Source organism: Pyxicephalus adspersus, chromosome 5 (assembly GCF_032062135.1).
Source record: "Pyxicephalus adspersus chromosome 5, UCB_Pads_2.0, whole genome shotgun sequence".
In the NCBI taxonomy this organism is placed as follows: Eukaryota; Metazoa; Chordata; class Amphibia; order Anura; family Pyxicephalidae; genus Pyxicephalus; species Pyxicephalus adspersus.
Window position 1 is genome coordinate 26,585,868 of NC_092862.1, and position 15,122 is coordinate 26,600,989.

Here is a 15,122-nt window from a genome sequence, read left to right on the forward strand (position 1 = left end):
CTGATGAGGTCATTGGCCACTTTAGTAAGGGCTGTTTCGGTGGATTGGGCCGCTAGAAAGCCAGACTGGAGAGGGTCAAGAAGAAAGTTGGTGCTCAGGTAATCGGTGAGTCTTTTGTAGACATGGCGCTCAAGGAGTTTGAAAACATATGGGAGAAGGGAGATAAGACGGTAGCTAGAAGTACTTCTAATGAATGACCTATGCCACATAGATTATACCATTGCCTCCCACATAGGTTTGTATCATTGACTCCCAAAAAGATTCTACTATTAACTACTACAAAGGTCCTACCATTGTCTCCCACATACGTTCTACCATTACCTCCCACATAGGCACTACCATTGACTCCCACATAGGTTTTACTATCAACTACCACATAGGTTTTACCATTGACTCCCACATAAGTTTTACCATTAACTCCCACATAGGTTCCAACATTAAGGGTTCTTATGTACATTTGTCAAGAAATGGATATGTGTAATTTCTTTGGAAATGTATTATTTAGGGTAACTCATGTAAACTTTTCAAACCACCATAGTTGCTTTATTCCCTAGGCAGGATTAGCACTCACTGAGCTAACTTGTTTCTGAGCTTCTGGTTGACTAAAAATGCAGCAATCTAATAACTAATAGCCCCTTATTCCCTGGGAAATCTTTTACATTTTAAAAAGCCTATTTGTGTATTCTGTGTATAAATAAGCTATCAGGCTGTTGGCCTTGAAATAATTTTTCACATGTTAAAATGGTGATATATTAACTGTTAAAAAATAGCATTAGTGTTCTAAACAAGGCTCAGCCAATGTTCAAGAGACAGATGCTGCTTCTGTGTGAGAGAAGTGTTATGTGTCAACGTTTTACTGCCTAGAATGAAGTCACTGAGAGGTATTGATAAGCTGTGTTGACTGTTAAAACTCTCTGATATTTGGACTTGAAGCATGATCCATGGGGAAATGGCTGGGTATGCGTTTAGTTTGGCAGTAAATGTGGACGCGTGGGAGATTAAAATGTGCTTTTGGTTAATAGAGGTAATATTATGATTTACTGAAATCACACCAACTTTTTGTAGCCTTTTCCAGTGTCATAACTTGCATTTCTTTCTTTCTTTTTCTGTGTTTTATAAAACTCAGCATTCTATCACGTTTAGTTTTTTGATGAGTAAGCCAATTTCTTAGGATTTGCATGCATGAGAAACGTTTTTAAATGTTTGGCATCTACACTTTTGGAAAAATGGCTGCTGTCATCTTTATTGCTGACAGGTCACTTATTACTTTGCATAAACTTTTGATTCCAAGTGGAGAATGGTGCAGTAAGATTGCAATCTGTGATTGGGTTGTTGGCAAGCGCAGAGCTGACCCATATATTTATAACAGGTGTAAGATATTGAAAAGGCTTTAGCTGCCATTATTCTAAATTATGGAAATGAAATACAGATGATGATTGTTTTTTTTTTTTTTACTATAATTGGTAATTTTAAAGTATAGGTTGGTGTCTTTATAGCACAGTACAGTTAGATGGTAAAAGACAGGTTTAATGGAGTTTTCTCTCACCCAGCAAAAAATTTGAATAAAAAGTCTGATTTGCCAAAATACTTTTTTTTTTTTACTTTTTATGCATCATAAACACTTGCTTTAGGTTTTTCCTTGATCTTTTCTTTGATTTCTTTTCTCTTTATTTGTGTTTTAAAATGATTGATAGTCAAATATTTGATTGAGTTCAAGCCTAATTTGTGTGTAATTGTTGGTAATTGCCAGTCTTATACAAGAAGAGCAGTCTGTATAGGACAGTCTCACATTCCACCATGGTCCCATATCAAAAATGGTAGAACTATTGTTTATAAAAATAACCTGTGACATATATATTCTTTTTTTAATACATCAGCACTTATTTTCCCTACTTTTTACTGCATTTTCATTCCTTTTTTATGTTATATATTTATGTTAACCAAATTTTGATAAAGTGTTTATTTCAAATTCAACTTTAATATACATTCCTTCTTAGGTCCACCAGAAAAGATCCCAACACCAACAAAACCTCTTCCTACAGTGCCACCACACAGGCCTAACCCACCAGCAGATCCACGTAAGAATGATAGACAACCAAGACCTCCCAGACCTCCTACCGGAGGAGATCGGCCATCTTATCCAGGAGTCAGGCCTAACATCTGTGATGGGAATTTTAATACTCTGGCTATCTTGCGCCGTGAGATGTTTGTGTTTAAGGTAGGACGGTGATATGTAACACCATGACTTCTAATAATAAATAGCAATAAATTAATAGTTTTTCATGTCATCTAACCAACATTCTTGTGGAGAGAGGCTGTTGTGTGCTCTGTATTGTTATCTCTCTTTCTCACTCATGTCTCAGCTCTCTAGAAATCCCTAGATGGCAGCTTTGAACTTTAAAAATGTTTTTTACATAGTTTCACATTCACAGCTCAATCTCACAGTTGTTTTTTATCCCTTCATTCTCTGTGGACTGGAATTTTTCTGTTATCAACAACAAAAATAATACATGTACTGTTAGATGGGTTAGCAAAAAGATTGGCAAGGGAAATGTAAAATATTTTTTTACACACACATATTAGGCTTTAGACTTGTTACGTGACATTGTAATCTGTGCTAAAAAAGATAGTATGACCCTCAAGAGCAGGACCTAACTATCCACTAGGTAACCTAAGGCCCAGTGTGTGTCCTGGTCTCCTTCAACATGAGCTCGAAAAATTGTTTTGTCTTGCACTGGGCCCACACTTTGATCTTGCATCACTGCCATTTCACTCACCCTAATATGGCGAAGGTCATGGGCTTGGTATTCTTTTATTTATCACCATGGGCTAAGATAATGGATTAGAGGTTACATAGTGGCACTGTTAACCAATACAGTGGCTTTCTTATTTGCTGTATGAGAAATACACATGCCAGAGCTTTTAGTCTATTAGGGTACAAAGGGAAAGATACAGAAAGAGCTTAATGTTTATTAGGGTATAAGGGACAATACAGAAGGTGGAGTAGTTTAAGAGTAGTATAAGAGAGGATATAGAGGGTGAAATAATTTACAATCTGTTACAATTCCAAGGTATATTGGAGAATATAAAATATGGAAGTGCTTATAGCCAATCAGGGTATATTTAAGTAAAAAAGAAAAAAAAGGTGGCATTACCTACATTCTATTGGGTTCCATTCACACTCTGTATTACTTGTGCATTGTGTTTGCTTTCTTTTTTATATAAATGTGTACAGCGTCTGAGGGTATAAGGCAAGGAAAAAAGATAAAATACCATTATGTTTTTGATATTTTAGATTAAATGATGTGTGTATTATTGCTTTAATAACATGGCATACATGAACTGAGTGCTACAAGAGTGTAGTAAAGGTGATTTGATGAGGGGGTGGGGTATTTATTATCCTGCCCAGGTATTTGCTTGATTTTGCATAAAATTATCACAATTTCTAAAGTTGTAAATGGCTTCCCCATCCGTTGAATACAGTGTTGTATTTAGATGTCAGTCATTGGACCTTGTTTTAAGAAAATTTGGTTGCATTCCAGATGACACTGCAAGTATAAAAGGCAAGGTGAAGTATTGAACTATATATATCGTATTGACAGGAGGATCAATTTTAACCCCCTATATGCTTTACTACCACTGTCAAGGGATTCAATCTATTTGGAGGTCACTCCATCAAATTACTCAGTGGGTACATGTAAAGTTTCCTTGGTCTTGGATGACTTTGATATAGAAATATGTCTATTTGTCTACTTAATATCTATCTTTCATATGAACTATAATGTTATTCTTGTTTTTTTGTATTAAAATTAGAAGTGACTGTACTATAAATTAAATCAGTGTTTCTGTCATATCACACAGTATAGTATAAACTCCTTTAAACTGTCAGATATCACTAAGTCTGAACTGAATATTACGCTAGGAATTCTGTGGAGGAAGTAAGGCATTTCTTTTGGAAAATAGAGCAAATTAAACAAAGTATATTTTTCCCTCTTGTTGTAGAGAAATGAAATGTCTTTCCTTGAAGGGTAAATAGTCTTGTGAGTATTTGACTGGAGAAATCATTTTAAAATTTGATGTTCTCAGCAATGAGCTTCTTCCCTTTTGGCATATTTTGCAAGAGTCTAACTGAGTTTCCAGATTCGTGAGGCACATCCCCGGAGGAAGTAAATTAAAGCTAGCAAACATTCACAGCACCGCAATAAAAATGCATAAAATATACTACATAGAACAGTATGGAACATCAATTTACATTGGCAAAGCCCTAGTAACAGAAAAACATACTATGGATTAAAACCGAGCTGTAATATCAAAGGTGCACTCCAGACAAATGGGAACATTTTCCGGCTTCAGCTGAGAGCACAGCTTACCTGCTGAATGGTTCTTATTTTCACTCTAAAGATTCATCTTGTTCAGATGTCTGCTCAGTTAGCCAAACTCCTATGGTTGTTGATCCCCTTATTATTTTAATGACTAGCTATAAAATCACAGATGCAGCATCTTCGGATTATTTGGAATGGCTGATCCTGGGAGAGGTATACAGTTTAGAAATCCAGGCAATCTTGATTTAAGAATTGTGTGCTTCTCTGCAGAATGGATGAATCTGGTTGTTTTGATTACTACTTAGCCTAGTTTTTTTAATATTGTTATTAAATGTATCATTTTTAATGATCCTGTGAAGTACAGGCCAGGGTTTACCGGTTTAACATCACCTTATGTGCAGAAATGTATTATGCTGGCTATCCAAGTAAAGACAGCCACTGATTCACTGACCACTTTCCTCTATTCACTTTCCTCTACTCTGACTCAGTCCTGTCACCTATTGCATCTGCACTTACTATTTTTCCTTAGGCTTTGTTCAAATTCCATGCAATTATAAGTGTTTTGTTTAAAAGGTTAACTTTGGACTAAATGGGTCTATTCAATAGCTTTTGTTTGACTTAAAGAACCAGTGTCTGCATTTTTGATGGCACATGGCACTGAATGGATCTATTCAATAACCTTCTGTTTGCCGGGCAGCAGAAGGTGGCTGTACCACCCCACTTTTTTTTGGTTCAATGCAGCACCTCCATACACTTGAATTTTCAACTGCTTAAAATTGTTTGTTCAGGCATTTGCAAATGCCTGTGCAGTCAGTTCTAGGCATTTTTAGGTGTTAATAATATACCCATAATAAACAGCTTTAGGCTATGATAACAGTGGTAATGAGGTTGTGGTGCGTTTACTGCTTCCTAATGCCAGTGAACCGCTACCTCTGGGGATCCCCTGCAAGTAGCTTCTTTTTGGAGCAGCCCCATATAAAAAATTATTGAGGGAAGCAGTGAGCAGTACCACTACCAGTACAGTACCACTCACTATCACCAGCTGTCAATGTGCAAATGCTGGTTCTTTAGGATCCAATTTTGCAGTGCAAGTGACCTTGCAAGGTGCTGGCTACTGGGAGTCCAACTGGGGTGCTTGACCCTGAGGCAGGTTTCAAGCTAGCTTTACAATGCATTAAAAACACCTGCAAATGCCTTGAACAGGTGCTCAGGGGTGGTAAACATTTTTTTTTACCCCTAGTCTGAGCATAGCCCTAGTCCCCTTACAAAGTGTCTTAATGCTTACTGTGAAGTCCACCCTTTGCAGGGCCCTGTGATGTAGGGACAACAACTGCTACTGAATTCATACCATACCACTTTTTCCTAGCATAGTCTTTTGCTGCTTGCACTACAGTAGGATAGAAAGGTTACTGTGTATCCTGAAAAAAATAGATAATATAGTTGCCAATGAAGCCTTTAGTCTCCTTCTATTTCTTTTCATTTGGAACAAATGAAAAACTATCCATCAACCTGCAAGAAGATGCAGTCAACATTTTAATATACCCTATAATATTTCATAACAGGGCAGGATCTTAAACAATCCTAATTCATTACTGCATGCAGGCTTGGCAATTTTTTTTCCTGCTATGTGGATAAAACACCCTGCATTTTACAAATCAATATTCAATTACTTATGCCTGCAATATTTTAGATTAATTAAGAATATTGATGCCTTGCTCTGGGTCTCTGCATTAAAATTTCACTACTGAATTTGCAGGGTAGTAAAGCTTCAGTTAGAATGCCATTTCATTTTGATGGCGTCTTTTTACACTCCTAGATACCAAATGTGCCCCATTTTATAAATAATAAAATTTAGGCATATTTAAATTTGCACTTGTGGTTTAAAATGAGCTGCCGCAGAGTATATATTAAACCAATGTCTTTTTATGTCTGGCTGCCATTTGTTTTAGTTAAGCAAATGGCTGTGCTAAAGGAGGCATTTTATCTATGGAACTTTTTTTTACACACATTTAGAGTCTTTATTAAAACGTAAACTAATCCCAAGAGCAAAATTGGGATGTATCGTAGCCTGCCAGTTCTTGGATGCATTAGTTGCATTAGTTTTCATGTTTATGGTTTTTTGTTCCTAGTGTAGCATTCATTAATATATATATATATATATATATATATATATATATATATATACACACTGTATTATAGTATATACTGTAGTTACTATATTTCAGTCTTTGTAGTGCAGAGCACACAGCTCACACAATTTCTGGCAGAAACAGTAGGTATCTTGCTCTTACTCCTTTTAATAGTATATTCAACAACCCAAAGGGAAGCAAATAATAGATGTGCAATAGAATTCACAATCATCTTTTTCATATGTATAGTTTGACTGTTTTAGTTTCATGTGGACACCAAGAGAAATAAAAATGTACTGCCTTTCAAAGTAGCAGACTTCAGCACAATCTGTCAATGAACCTACAGCCCAACTCTAAGTTGTAGGACAATCCTCATATTCTCCCCTTGACGCCTTAGAGAGTGCTAGCTGGCCATGTAAAAATCAGAGTTCTTTACTCCAGGAATGTTATGACAGTCTGGGTCCAGTCATGAGAGGTAAAGGTTTTGGGAACAGTCACAACAAGTTTTTAATGCCTATGGGGGGCCGAGTGCCAAGAGGAATAGAGTGTCTGTGGATGGCGGATCAGAAGGCAATTATTGCAACAATTTTTGTTATTTCTATTTTTTTTTTTTAGATAGCGCTGTATATTTATTTTTTATATTTGGTGTTTGGCTTTAAGAAGACACTGCCATCTTACCAATGTAGGGCAAAGGGAGTGTCCTTGCATTGGTGCAATGGATCCACTGATACCCAGCTTGCAAGTGCTGCCCTGCCAATCCGGCTTCAGTGACTTTAAACTTTTCAATATGTGTTAATGAGTGACTGCTAGAGTTGAGCATAGACATGATCTCCCATGCATTGAAGTACCATGGCAGGAAGCAGATGGCATGAAACCATGAGTATAAGTGGATCGGGATAGCTCCATTGTAAATACTCTGTCACTTTCCCCTTAAAAAGTACCATCTATCAAAAAGTAATACTTTAGTTGATTCTGGAATCTTATGGGCTTAATCATCTACTGGCTCCTTGTAATTCTTAGAAGTTCAAACCCAAGAATCTGGCTCTTTTTCTGGCCAACTCGAAGGTGTTTCAACTTTTCAAGCTGGCCAGAAAAAGACTTTCTTGGAATCTTTTCTCAGAACAGATGTGTAGACGTCAGAACGCAAGGAAAGCAATATAACTTTGAACAGTGTTTCTGAAAAGCAAAAAAATAAAAATGCAATTGTTTGAATTTCCAGCATCTACTAAACAATAGAAAAAAAACTCTTCTGGTTTGAGTAACCCTTCAGTACCATGGATAGTGCCACTTTTTCTTTTAGAAGAATGGCAAGAAAACACAAATTTAGGAAACAAATATGCAAATAGCTCTTATGCATGTAAACACCGTCTGAAAACCTAATAGATCACATCACATTTCAGCTTTCTCCAAGGGGTTGGTTCTGTATTCTGTTCAAGATATCGCTAAGTATTTCAGGCTGTGTGATCTAAACCAAAAGTGGTCTTCAGGCTTTCTATATATTCCTACCAGAAATCTACCAGAAAGAATATTATTTGCATGATTCCCTTTGTGAGATCCTTGATCTCTACACCACCATTTCCCCCAGTTCTTTTCCAGGTTCTTGATTGGCCAGGACGGAATGATTCAACACCTTGACATGTGAACAGGAGTTTATTACTTCCAGGCATCCAGGAGCATGCCTAAAAACATATGCTGTTCTGCACATGCGCAACGCAGTGTGAGTAAAGGATCACCATCAGCCAGGTAAGGTTATTGTATTGCAGAAGGGACATCGCCTGTCCCTTCTGCACTCATTAACCTATCTGTTTACATTTTAATTTCATAGTACTATGGTTCTGCTTTAAATAATACCAGGTAGTCATGTACTTCCACTCTGGGATGGCAGACTGTTCTTGTCTTGATACTTGTGTATCCGGCCCCACTGTCTTCTAATGGAGGCTGAAAGTGGCTGTTTTAACACACATTCTGCAGGTATTGGCCATTTTTGTCAGGAAACTCACACTAAGAAAAGCCTTCCAGCCAGCGCTGGAATGATAAATGATAAAAGGATGAAAAGAGGCATAATTTAGTATTCAATAAATAATTTGTATTCAAAAAGTAATATTATTAAGTAATAAATTCACTCAAATATCAATTGTTTGTTATATGTAGTTCTTTATGAAAGTGCCATTAATTTAGGCTTTACATCTGTATTTTATTCTTTTGTATATTGGTCAATTATAGCATAAACTACCACACTCCAAACAATGTAATATGGTCACCCTATTTGGTACTATTAAAAAACAAATAATACATACCTTCTATTTCATTCACTTGGCTGAAAGGTTGTAGAATGACGACCTGTAAAATGCCCGGTAACCACATGTCCCAGCTTGCTCGGTACCAGGGCTTGCCAGGACTTGTGGTTTAGCAATGGCTACAAAACCTTTGGTTCCCTTATAATATTACACCTCTGAGACCACATCACAGAGGGATAGACTTGCTTGCCATACAAACTGCAAAATAGAACATGAAATAACAAAAAAAGCACAAAATAAAAAAATATATGCAAAAAGAAAGGACGCAGACAACTGAAATGTAAAATGATTCCTTTTATGATTATTATTATTACACAAATACACTCTGATGACTATTCTGCAGATTAACATTCTTCCTAATGTGCTACTTGCTGTACTCCAGCCATTTGCTTCGCTGACCATTGAAACAGTAACCATAAAATATGTTGGTACTTTCAGTAGTGCAGCTCATAGGAAATCACACTTAATGCTTCTTATCCAATTGATGTCTGATTACTAAACAGCAAAAATCTGTCACTGTGGAATTACATGTGTCTGGATTGTATAGCAGTTTATGGCAGCCATAAATAGCTAGTTCTTCATTTAAATGCCATTGCCATCATTCTGACACATTTGTTTATTTTTTACCTTTTTTAACTGAGGGCCTATTCACATTTCCCAAAAATGCTAGTAGAAATATGCATGTTTTAGCACATTTTAGCATATTTAATGCATTGCACTTCAGTATTACTGACTTTTTTTAAATGAGGTTTCTATGTGCTTTTTCAAGAATAAAAATAACTTTTTTTGCACCTTTAAAGCATAACTAAACCCAAAACCAAGATTGTAAAATATTGTAGTTTACCAGTCTTCTTTTTCCAGGCTTTAATTTCTTTTACACCTGGTAATCCAGCCAATAACACACTTAATTGTCTTAAAGCAGGCCTATCACTACATTTTTTATTTTATATGAAAGGGTAGATATCACTTTTATATAAAGCAAAAATGTGTTTGTTTTTTTACTTCTGTTTTACCGCCAAGGTGATAAAGACTGAATGGGAAGCCGACCTACGTCATGTATCCCAGGAGGCTTCGGGCTGTTCTTTCTGCACATGCCTGATCTCGGGCATGCTCAGAAGGGGCTTTTCCTGAAAAAAAAAGTGATCATGCATATGCAGTGAAGTCGGCACTTTTTTTTAACATTTACAGGGGGAACAGGCACCCAATCTTACACCCATGCAGTGCGATATTAGGTGACATATGCAGAAGCCAAAAGAAGGAAGAAGATGGTGATGTCCAGTGGTTCCTTTTTGCTGAGATGAAGAAAGAATCCAGAATAGCACGGTACCAAATCAAAACTGGTTGTGTAGGAATTGAGGGCTCTGCAGAAGTAAAGGTGTAATTTTGTTATTTTGATAAAAGTTACGATTTGAAGGGCCAATGTTCATGCATTGTGCTGTATAAATGGAAGAGCAGCATTGTCACCTCGGGCTGTTCTCTTTATTTGCACTACAAACAGGAAGTACTTAAAAGCTGTCATGGCAATATTTTAAATATAGCTGAATATTAAAGAATAAATTAAACTTTTACAATTTTGTTAGGGTTTTTATAAGATTTTACTGACATATGTATTAAAGTAGACTGGAGATCTACTTTAATACATATGTATTACATTTACCCAATATAGAAATTTTGTCTTGATTTTGGTAGCCATGTGCGACCCTTGTAAAGATCCCATCTGGAGCATTTCATGCAACATTGATATAGCATTAAAATAGTGAACTCCTAGGCAATAATAAGAATTTCGTGCAGTTCCAATGGCTCTTTATTGCACACAGGCTAAAGCTGGGAAATCTTTTTAGTTGTTATGTAGTTGTTCCCCAGTGAAAGATCCGCCTGTGTATGACCAGCGTAAGTGAATTTGCTGAGCACTAACAAAAAGTTAATTAACATTGATGCTTTGGTTTTTAAAGATGCAGGTTCTGAAGCTGCCTCCTGGATCCTAAATAAACCAATTAGAAAGTCACGGACTGGGAACAAGAATGGCAGATTGCAGCATATGGCCATTTTTATGTGGCCCTTAGTTACACTTTAAGATTCAAGGCTACAGCGAGGACTATTCTGTTTCTGTCCTACTGCAGTTTGAAGAGAACATGTTTCCAGGCAGCTTATTTTAGCAACATCCTTCCAATTAAATAAATGTGCATAATGTATTTCATGCGTGTTATTTACCTGTAAAAGCCTTTCTTGTGTGAACATTCAACACCCTGTGTCATGTAGACACCCTGAGATTGCTGCTGGGCACCCCACCTAGCAAGTATCTGTGGCCCCAGCAGTGATACTATACCATAAACCTCTTCACTACTCTGCTAGCAGCTAGCTGAGAGGTTGTATATGTCAGTGAAAAATAAGGCAGAACAGCCAGGCCACTATGGACAGAAGTTAGACACTCCCAGAAGACAGGTCCATGATGTGTAAGGAAGGAGGAAGCTGTGCAAGAAAATTCTCTCCTGGAGTAATCAGATTTTCTAGAAGGTTCAAAGGTTGAAAAAAATATGTATGGAAAAGAAAAACAATTTACCGGTACATTTAATATACTTGAATTATCTGTGCATTTTTGGGTCTCTTTAAATCATGTTCATATCCTATGCTTTCTAAGGCTATTCAGTTCTTAGATAATTAATGTGCTAACAGTTTTGTCTCCTTTTCTAAAATGTGGAGGATGACTTTGTAAGTACGCTGACCTCCTAAATCAGTAGAAAATCATGTGGTGACCTTATGATTTCAGTGTGAACTGTTTTGTGTGTGCCCAGCACTCCAATGACAGCCATGAGGTATAAGAAAATACATGCAACATTCTTCTTATTTACCTTTTCTTCATTTTCATAAACCCCCTAAATACTGAATTGTTTTATGTTAGTTCTATTGTGTCTTGTTTCTGGTTTAGATTTTAATATCACTTTAGTAAAGAACTTCACTGATAATTGAATGCCATTTCACAGTTTTTTAATCTTGCAAACTAAAAAAGAACAGAGAGCACTGTAACACTACACGGCCATATGAGAAAAAGTGTAGCAAATGTTTTTATGACATTTGAACAGGGGAAGGCAGGGTCTGCCAAAGAATTGTCATTATTATGTTTTTATTAAAGGAAGAGGGGCCCTGGATATTGTATGCACCCCTTGCACAATAATTTTGCCTTCTCTGTGGATTCCAATGCATTTTTCTCAAATGGTTTAATTGAACCATTATCTGTAGACTTTTTATGAGATTTATTGGAAACAAATCATCTCAGTTTTGCTTATCTCTATATATATTTGCCAATATCTAGTAATGTACATTCCACATATCTATACAAAACACAGGTTATCTTGTTTTCCTACCTGTTTCTACCTGCACTGAATAGACTTAGGTCCTTCCCACACTTGTGGTTGCAAACCTTGTAGTAAGCGATTTCCAGGAGCATAGCTAATTGCAATCTGTGTTTGCATGTGCTGCCCTTCATGTTTGTGGTTGCAGTGCAGCACTTCTCCCAGAGAATGAAACGCAAGCCCTCACCCAAAAGCGACATGCTGCTTGCAGGAATCGCACATTAATCCTGCAACTGTGGCACAACCGTGTGCAGATGCAGTTGGGAGCACAACTAAGTCTGAGATAAACCACTGAAGTTGATAACGTCTGAAATGACCTTTCCTGGTGACTTTTATCAAGTAGTATTCTTTAGATGTGTAGGACAATATCATAATACCAATTTTATCACTGATGTATTCTGTTCTGCGGAGCTCCTGAATTATACACATATGTACCTTGAAAACGTTACTAAAACCTCTTTCTCAAAATACTAGTACCTTGGCTATCCCTGGTTTTAGTACTTTAAGTCACTGACCCAGAAGTAACATGGAGCACAATGAGTAAAGCAAGGTCACAGCTCCTGGCCTGTCTGCATGTTTTGGATTAGTGACTTGAAGTCTATTCAATCAACAGAACAGCTAGGCCAGTAGCATTTCCAGCGGTTTGGAGACAGAAATTGTGGTCCTACAGAAAATTAAAAAGTCAGTGACTTAGCTTGGTATTGGTATTGGGGAACAATAATTCAGTACAACCTGTTATATATATATTCTGCCTCGAACCGAAGATGTCATTTGGATTGTTTGTCTCTCCCTTCCACAGAACATTTCCCTTTATTGTTAAATCCATGACCTTTTAATTCCGGTAGTTTATAAAACAGGAAAAGTGACCTTCTGCTTCTTCCTCCAGGCTATAGATTATAATCAAGATGCTGTGAAATCAGGGGAAATGTATACCATGCTCATATGTTTACAGTAGCTTTTGACCTGACTTCCATGAAAATATCAAAAGGCAGCCCAATTAAAAAAATGTCCTAGGTAAATTTGGTAAAAGCCAAGAAAGACTATTAGCTATTTAATGCCAAACAAAGGTATACAAAACGTATGGTAAAATCCTAACAGTTATAAATGTCCTTGTAAAACACACAAGTACACACAATAGATGATTGTCACCTGAGATGAGGCAAAAATCTAGCACGTGTTACCTATCTAGCATGATTTAGCAAACTACCATTGTGGATCACAAAAAAAAAAAAAAACAACCACTATGACCACCATTACCTATGGAGTAGGGTACCTCCCAATCGTCCTTCCCCTCCGCTTGCCATTGAACTGAAGCTTGTTCATTCTACTGTTGCTTGAAATTATCATATTTCCTGAATGTTCATAGCTTTATTCTATACAACAAAAATCTGTACTCCACAGTGTCCTTCCCACCCTTTTAGCTGGGCACACCACCTAAAACTTTTCAGTTCACTTTTTGGCCGGTTGCTGAAAAGTTGGGACACATTACAGTGTCCGCCATCTACCTACAGCTTCTTCCCACCCATCTTAAAAAAATGTCTGGGAAGTACACTGCCCTAACATATCAAATCATGCAAGTATGAGTTCCTGCCAATTATAGGAGATTTCTGCTGTTTTCTAGTTTTATAGGGTACTTGCTGACTCCACACGCAACATGTAAATGTTCCTGAGACCCCGGAATGGAGCCCTGACACTTCCAGGCAATTTGTTTAGTTTGTTGCAGTCCCTGCAAGAATGTGCAGCCAGAAACTAAAATGATAGCTCGCATTATGCCACAGCTCTGGAGATGCGCATAATGGAGTAACTGACAAACCTCTTTACTCCCCCGGTGTTTGCTGTCCAGTTGATGGACCAAAAAGGCAGGCAGTGGCTTCTTATGGGGAAATAGGTTTTGAAATATGTTTTGATGGGTGAATAGTGATAGGTTGAGGAGGATTCTTTTTATGGATTCTACCTACAAGTTCATGCCAATACTGCCATTCTACATCTACATCTGAAGTATGCCATTGAAAAGTCACAGTTGAAACTGGAATTCATTGAACCAAACAAGGTTTGACTAATTGTTGCCAATTATTTTTTGCCCACTTCAAAAAAAACATTTAAAATAAGTACCAATTAACCTGCACAGTCACCTTCTAATAAACCCCATTCCAGAGTGCAATGCACTGCATAATGCAAAATTTGTTATTGTAATCCATAAAGCTAACCCATTATGTTAGTTTCTATTGCTGACCTGATACTAAAAAATACCTTTTACCTAGTTGGTGTTCTAATTCTAATATTTTTCAGCCAACGGACCCATAATGGGTTTTCAACTCTAATTGCATTTATCTCCATGCTTACTTTAGGTGAATGGCTGAAACTATTGAAACCAAAAGAGCTGTTATACATTCAGGAAACTAAAATGAGTTTAGCAATGATAGCTTACGTCATTTTTCAATAATAGGTCCACTGTAAAGCAAAACTAAACCCACGTGGCCCACTTATTCGTGTTTCATTACAGGGTGCCGCAATTTTCCCTCTTTTCCTCCACCTAGAGATGATCTTGAGTGTCGGGTTAAAGTAAAGCTCGCGCAGGTGCATGGAATGTAAATCATCCCTGGCACATGCAAGGGAAACCCAGATTGCCAGGCTTCCCTGGCAACCATCACTGAGCTGTGCATTTTGATGTTACTGTGCTTTTAATCAAACAGCTGTCTAAACTGCCCGGTGTCCATTGTGTCCATCCACCATGTTTATCCACCAAGAGATGGTATTCTTGCAGCTTTCTTCTTTTACCTTACAGAACAGAAACTTTTCAAAAAGCCAGTGGTCTACTGAAAGACACATTTTTTCCATTTGTGCAAATTTTAAAACTTTCTTAGTACACCCATTCTCAGCATCCAGTTACTAAAATTTAATTTGGGTTATGCATATTCAATTTGCAAATATGGCTCACTTATGTGTCTTCTGGGACAGTAAATGTATATATCCATCAAACCAGAAAAACAAAACTAAAACTGGTACAGGGTTTTATAAATAGGA

The 15,122-nt window shown here is 37.1% G+C and overlaps 1 protein-coding gene across 2 annotated transcripts in view; it reads left to right on the plus strand.

Annotated features, from left to right (window-relative positions):
* MMP16 (matrix metallopeptidase 16) overlaps positions 1 to 15,122 on the plus strand; it is a 138,680-nt gene that overhangs the window by 102,616 nt on the left and 20,942 nt on the right. For both annotated transcript variants that reach the window (XM_072410960.1, XM_072410961.1), the window contains one exon: positions 1,998 to 2,218. In XM_072410960.1, coding sequence (XP_072267061.1) covers positions 1,998 to 2,218 — 221 coding nt within the window. The remainder of the gene's footprint in view (positions 1 to 1,997; positions 2,219 to 15,122) is intronic.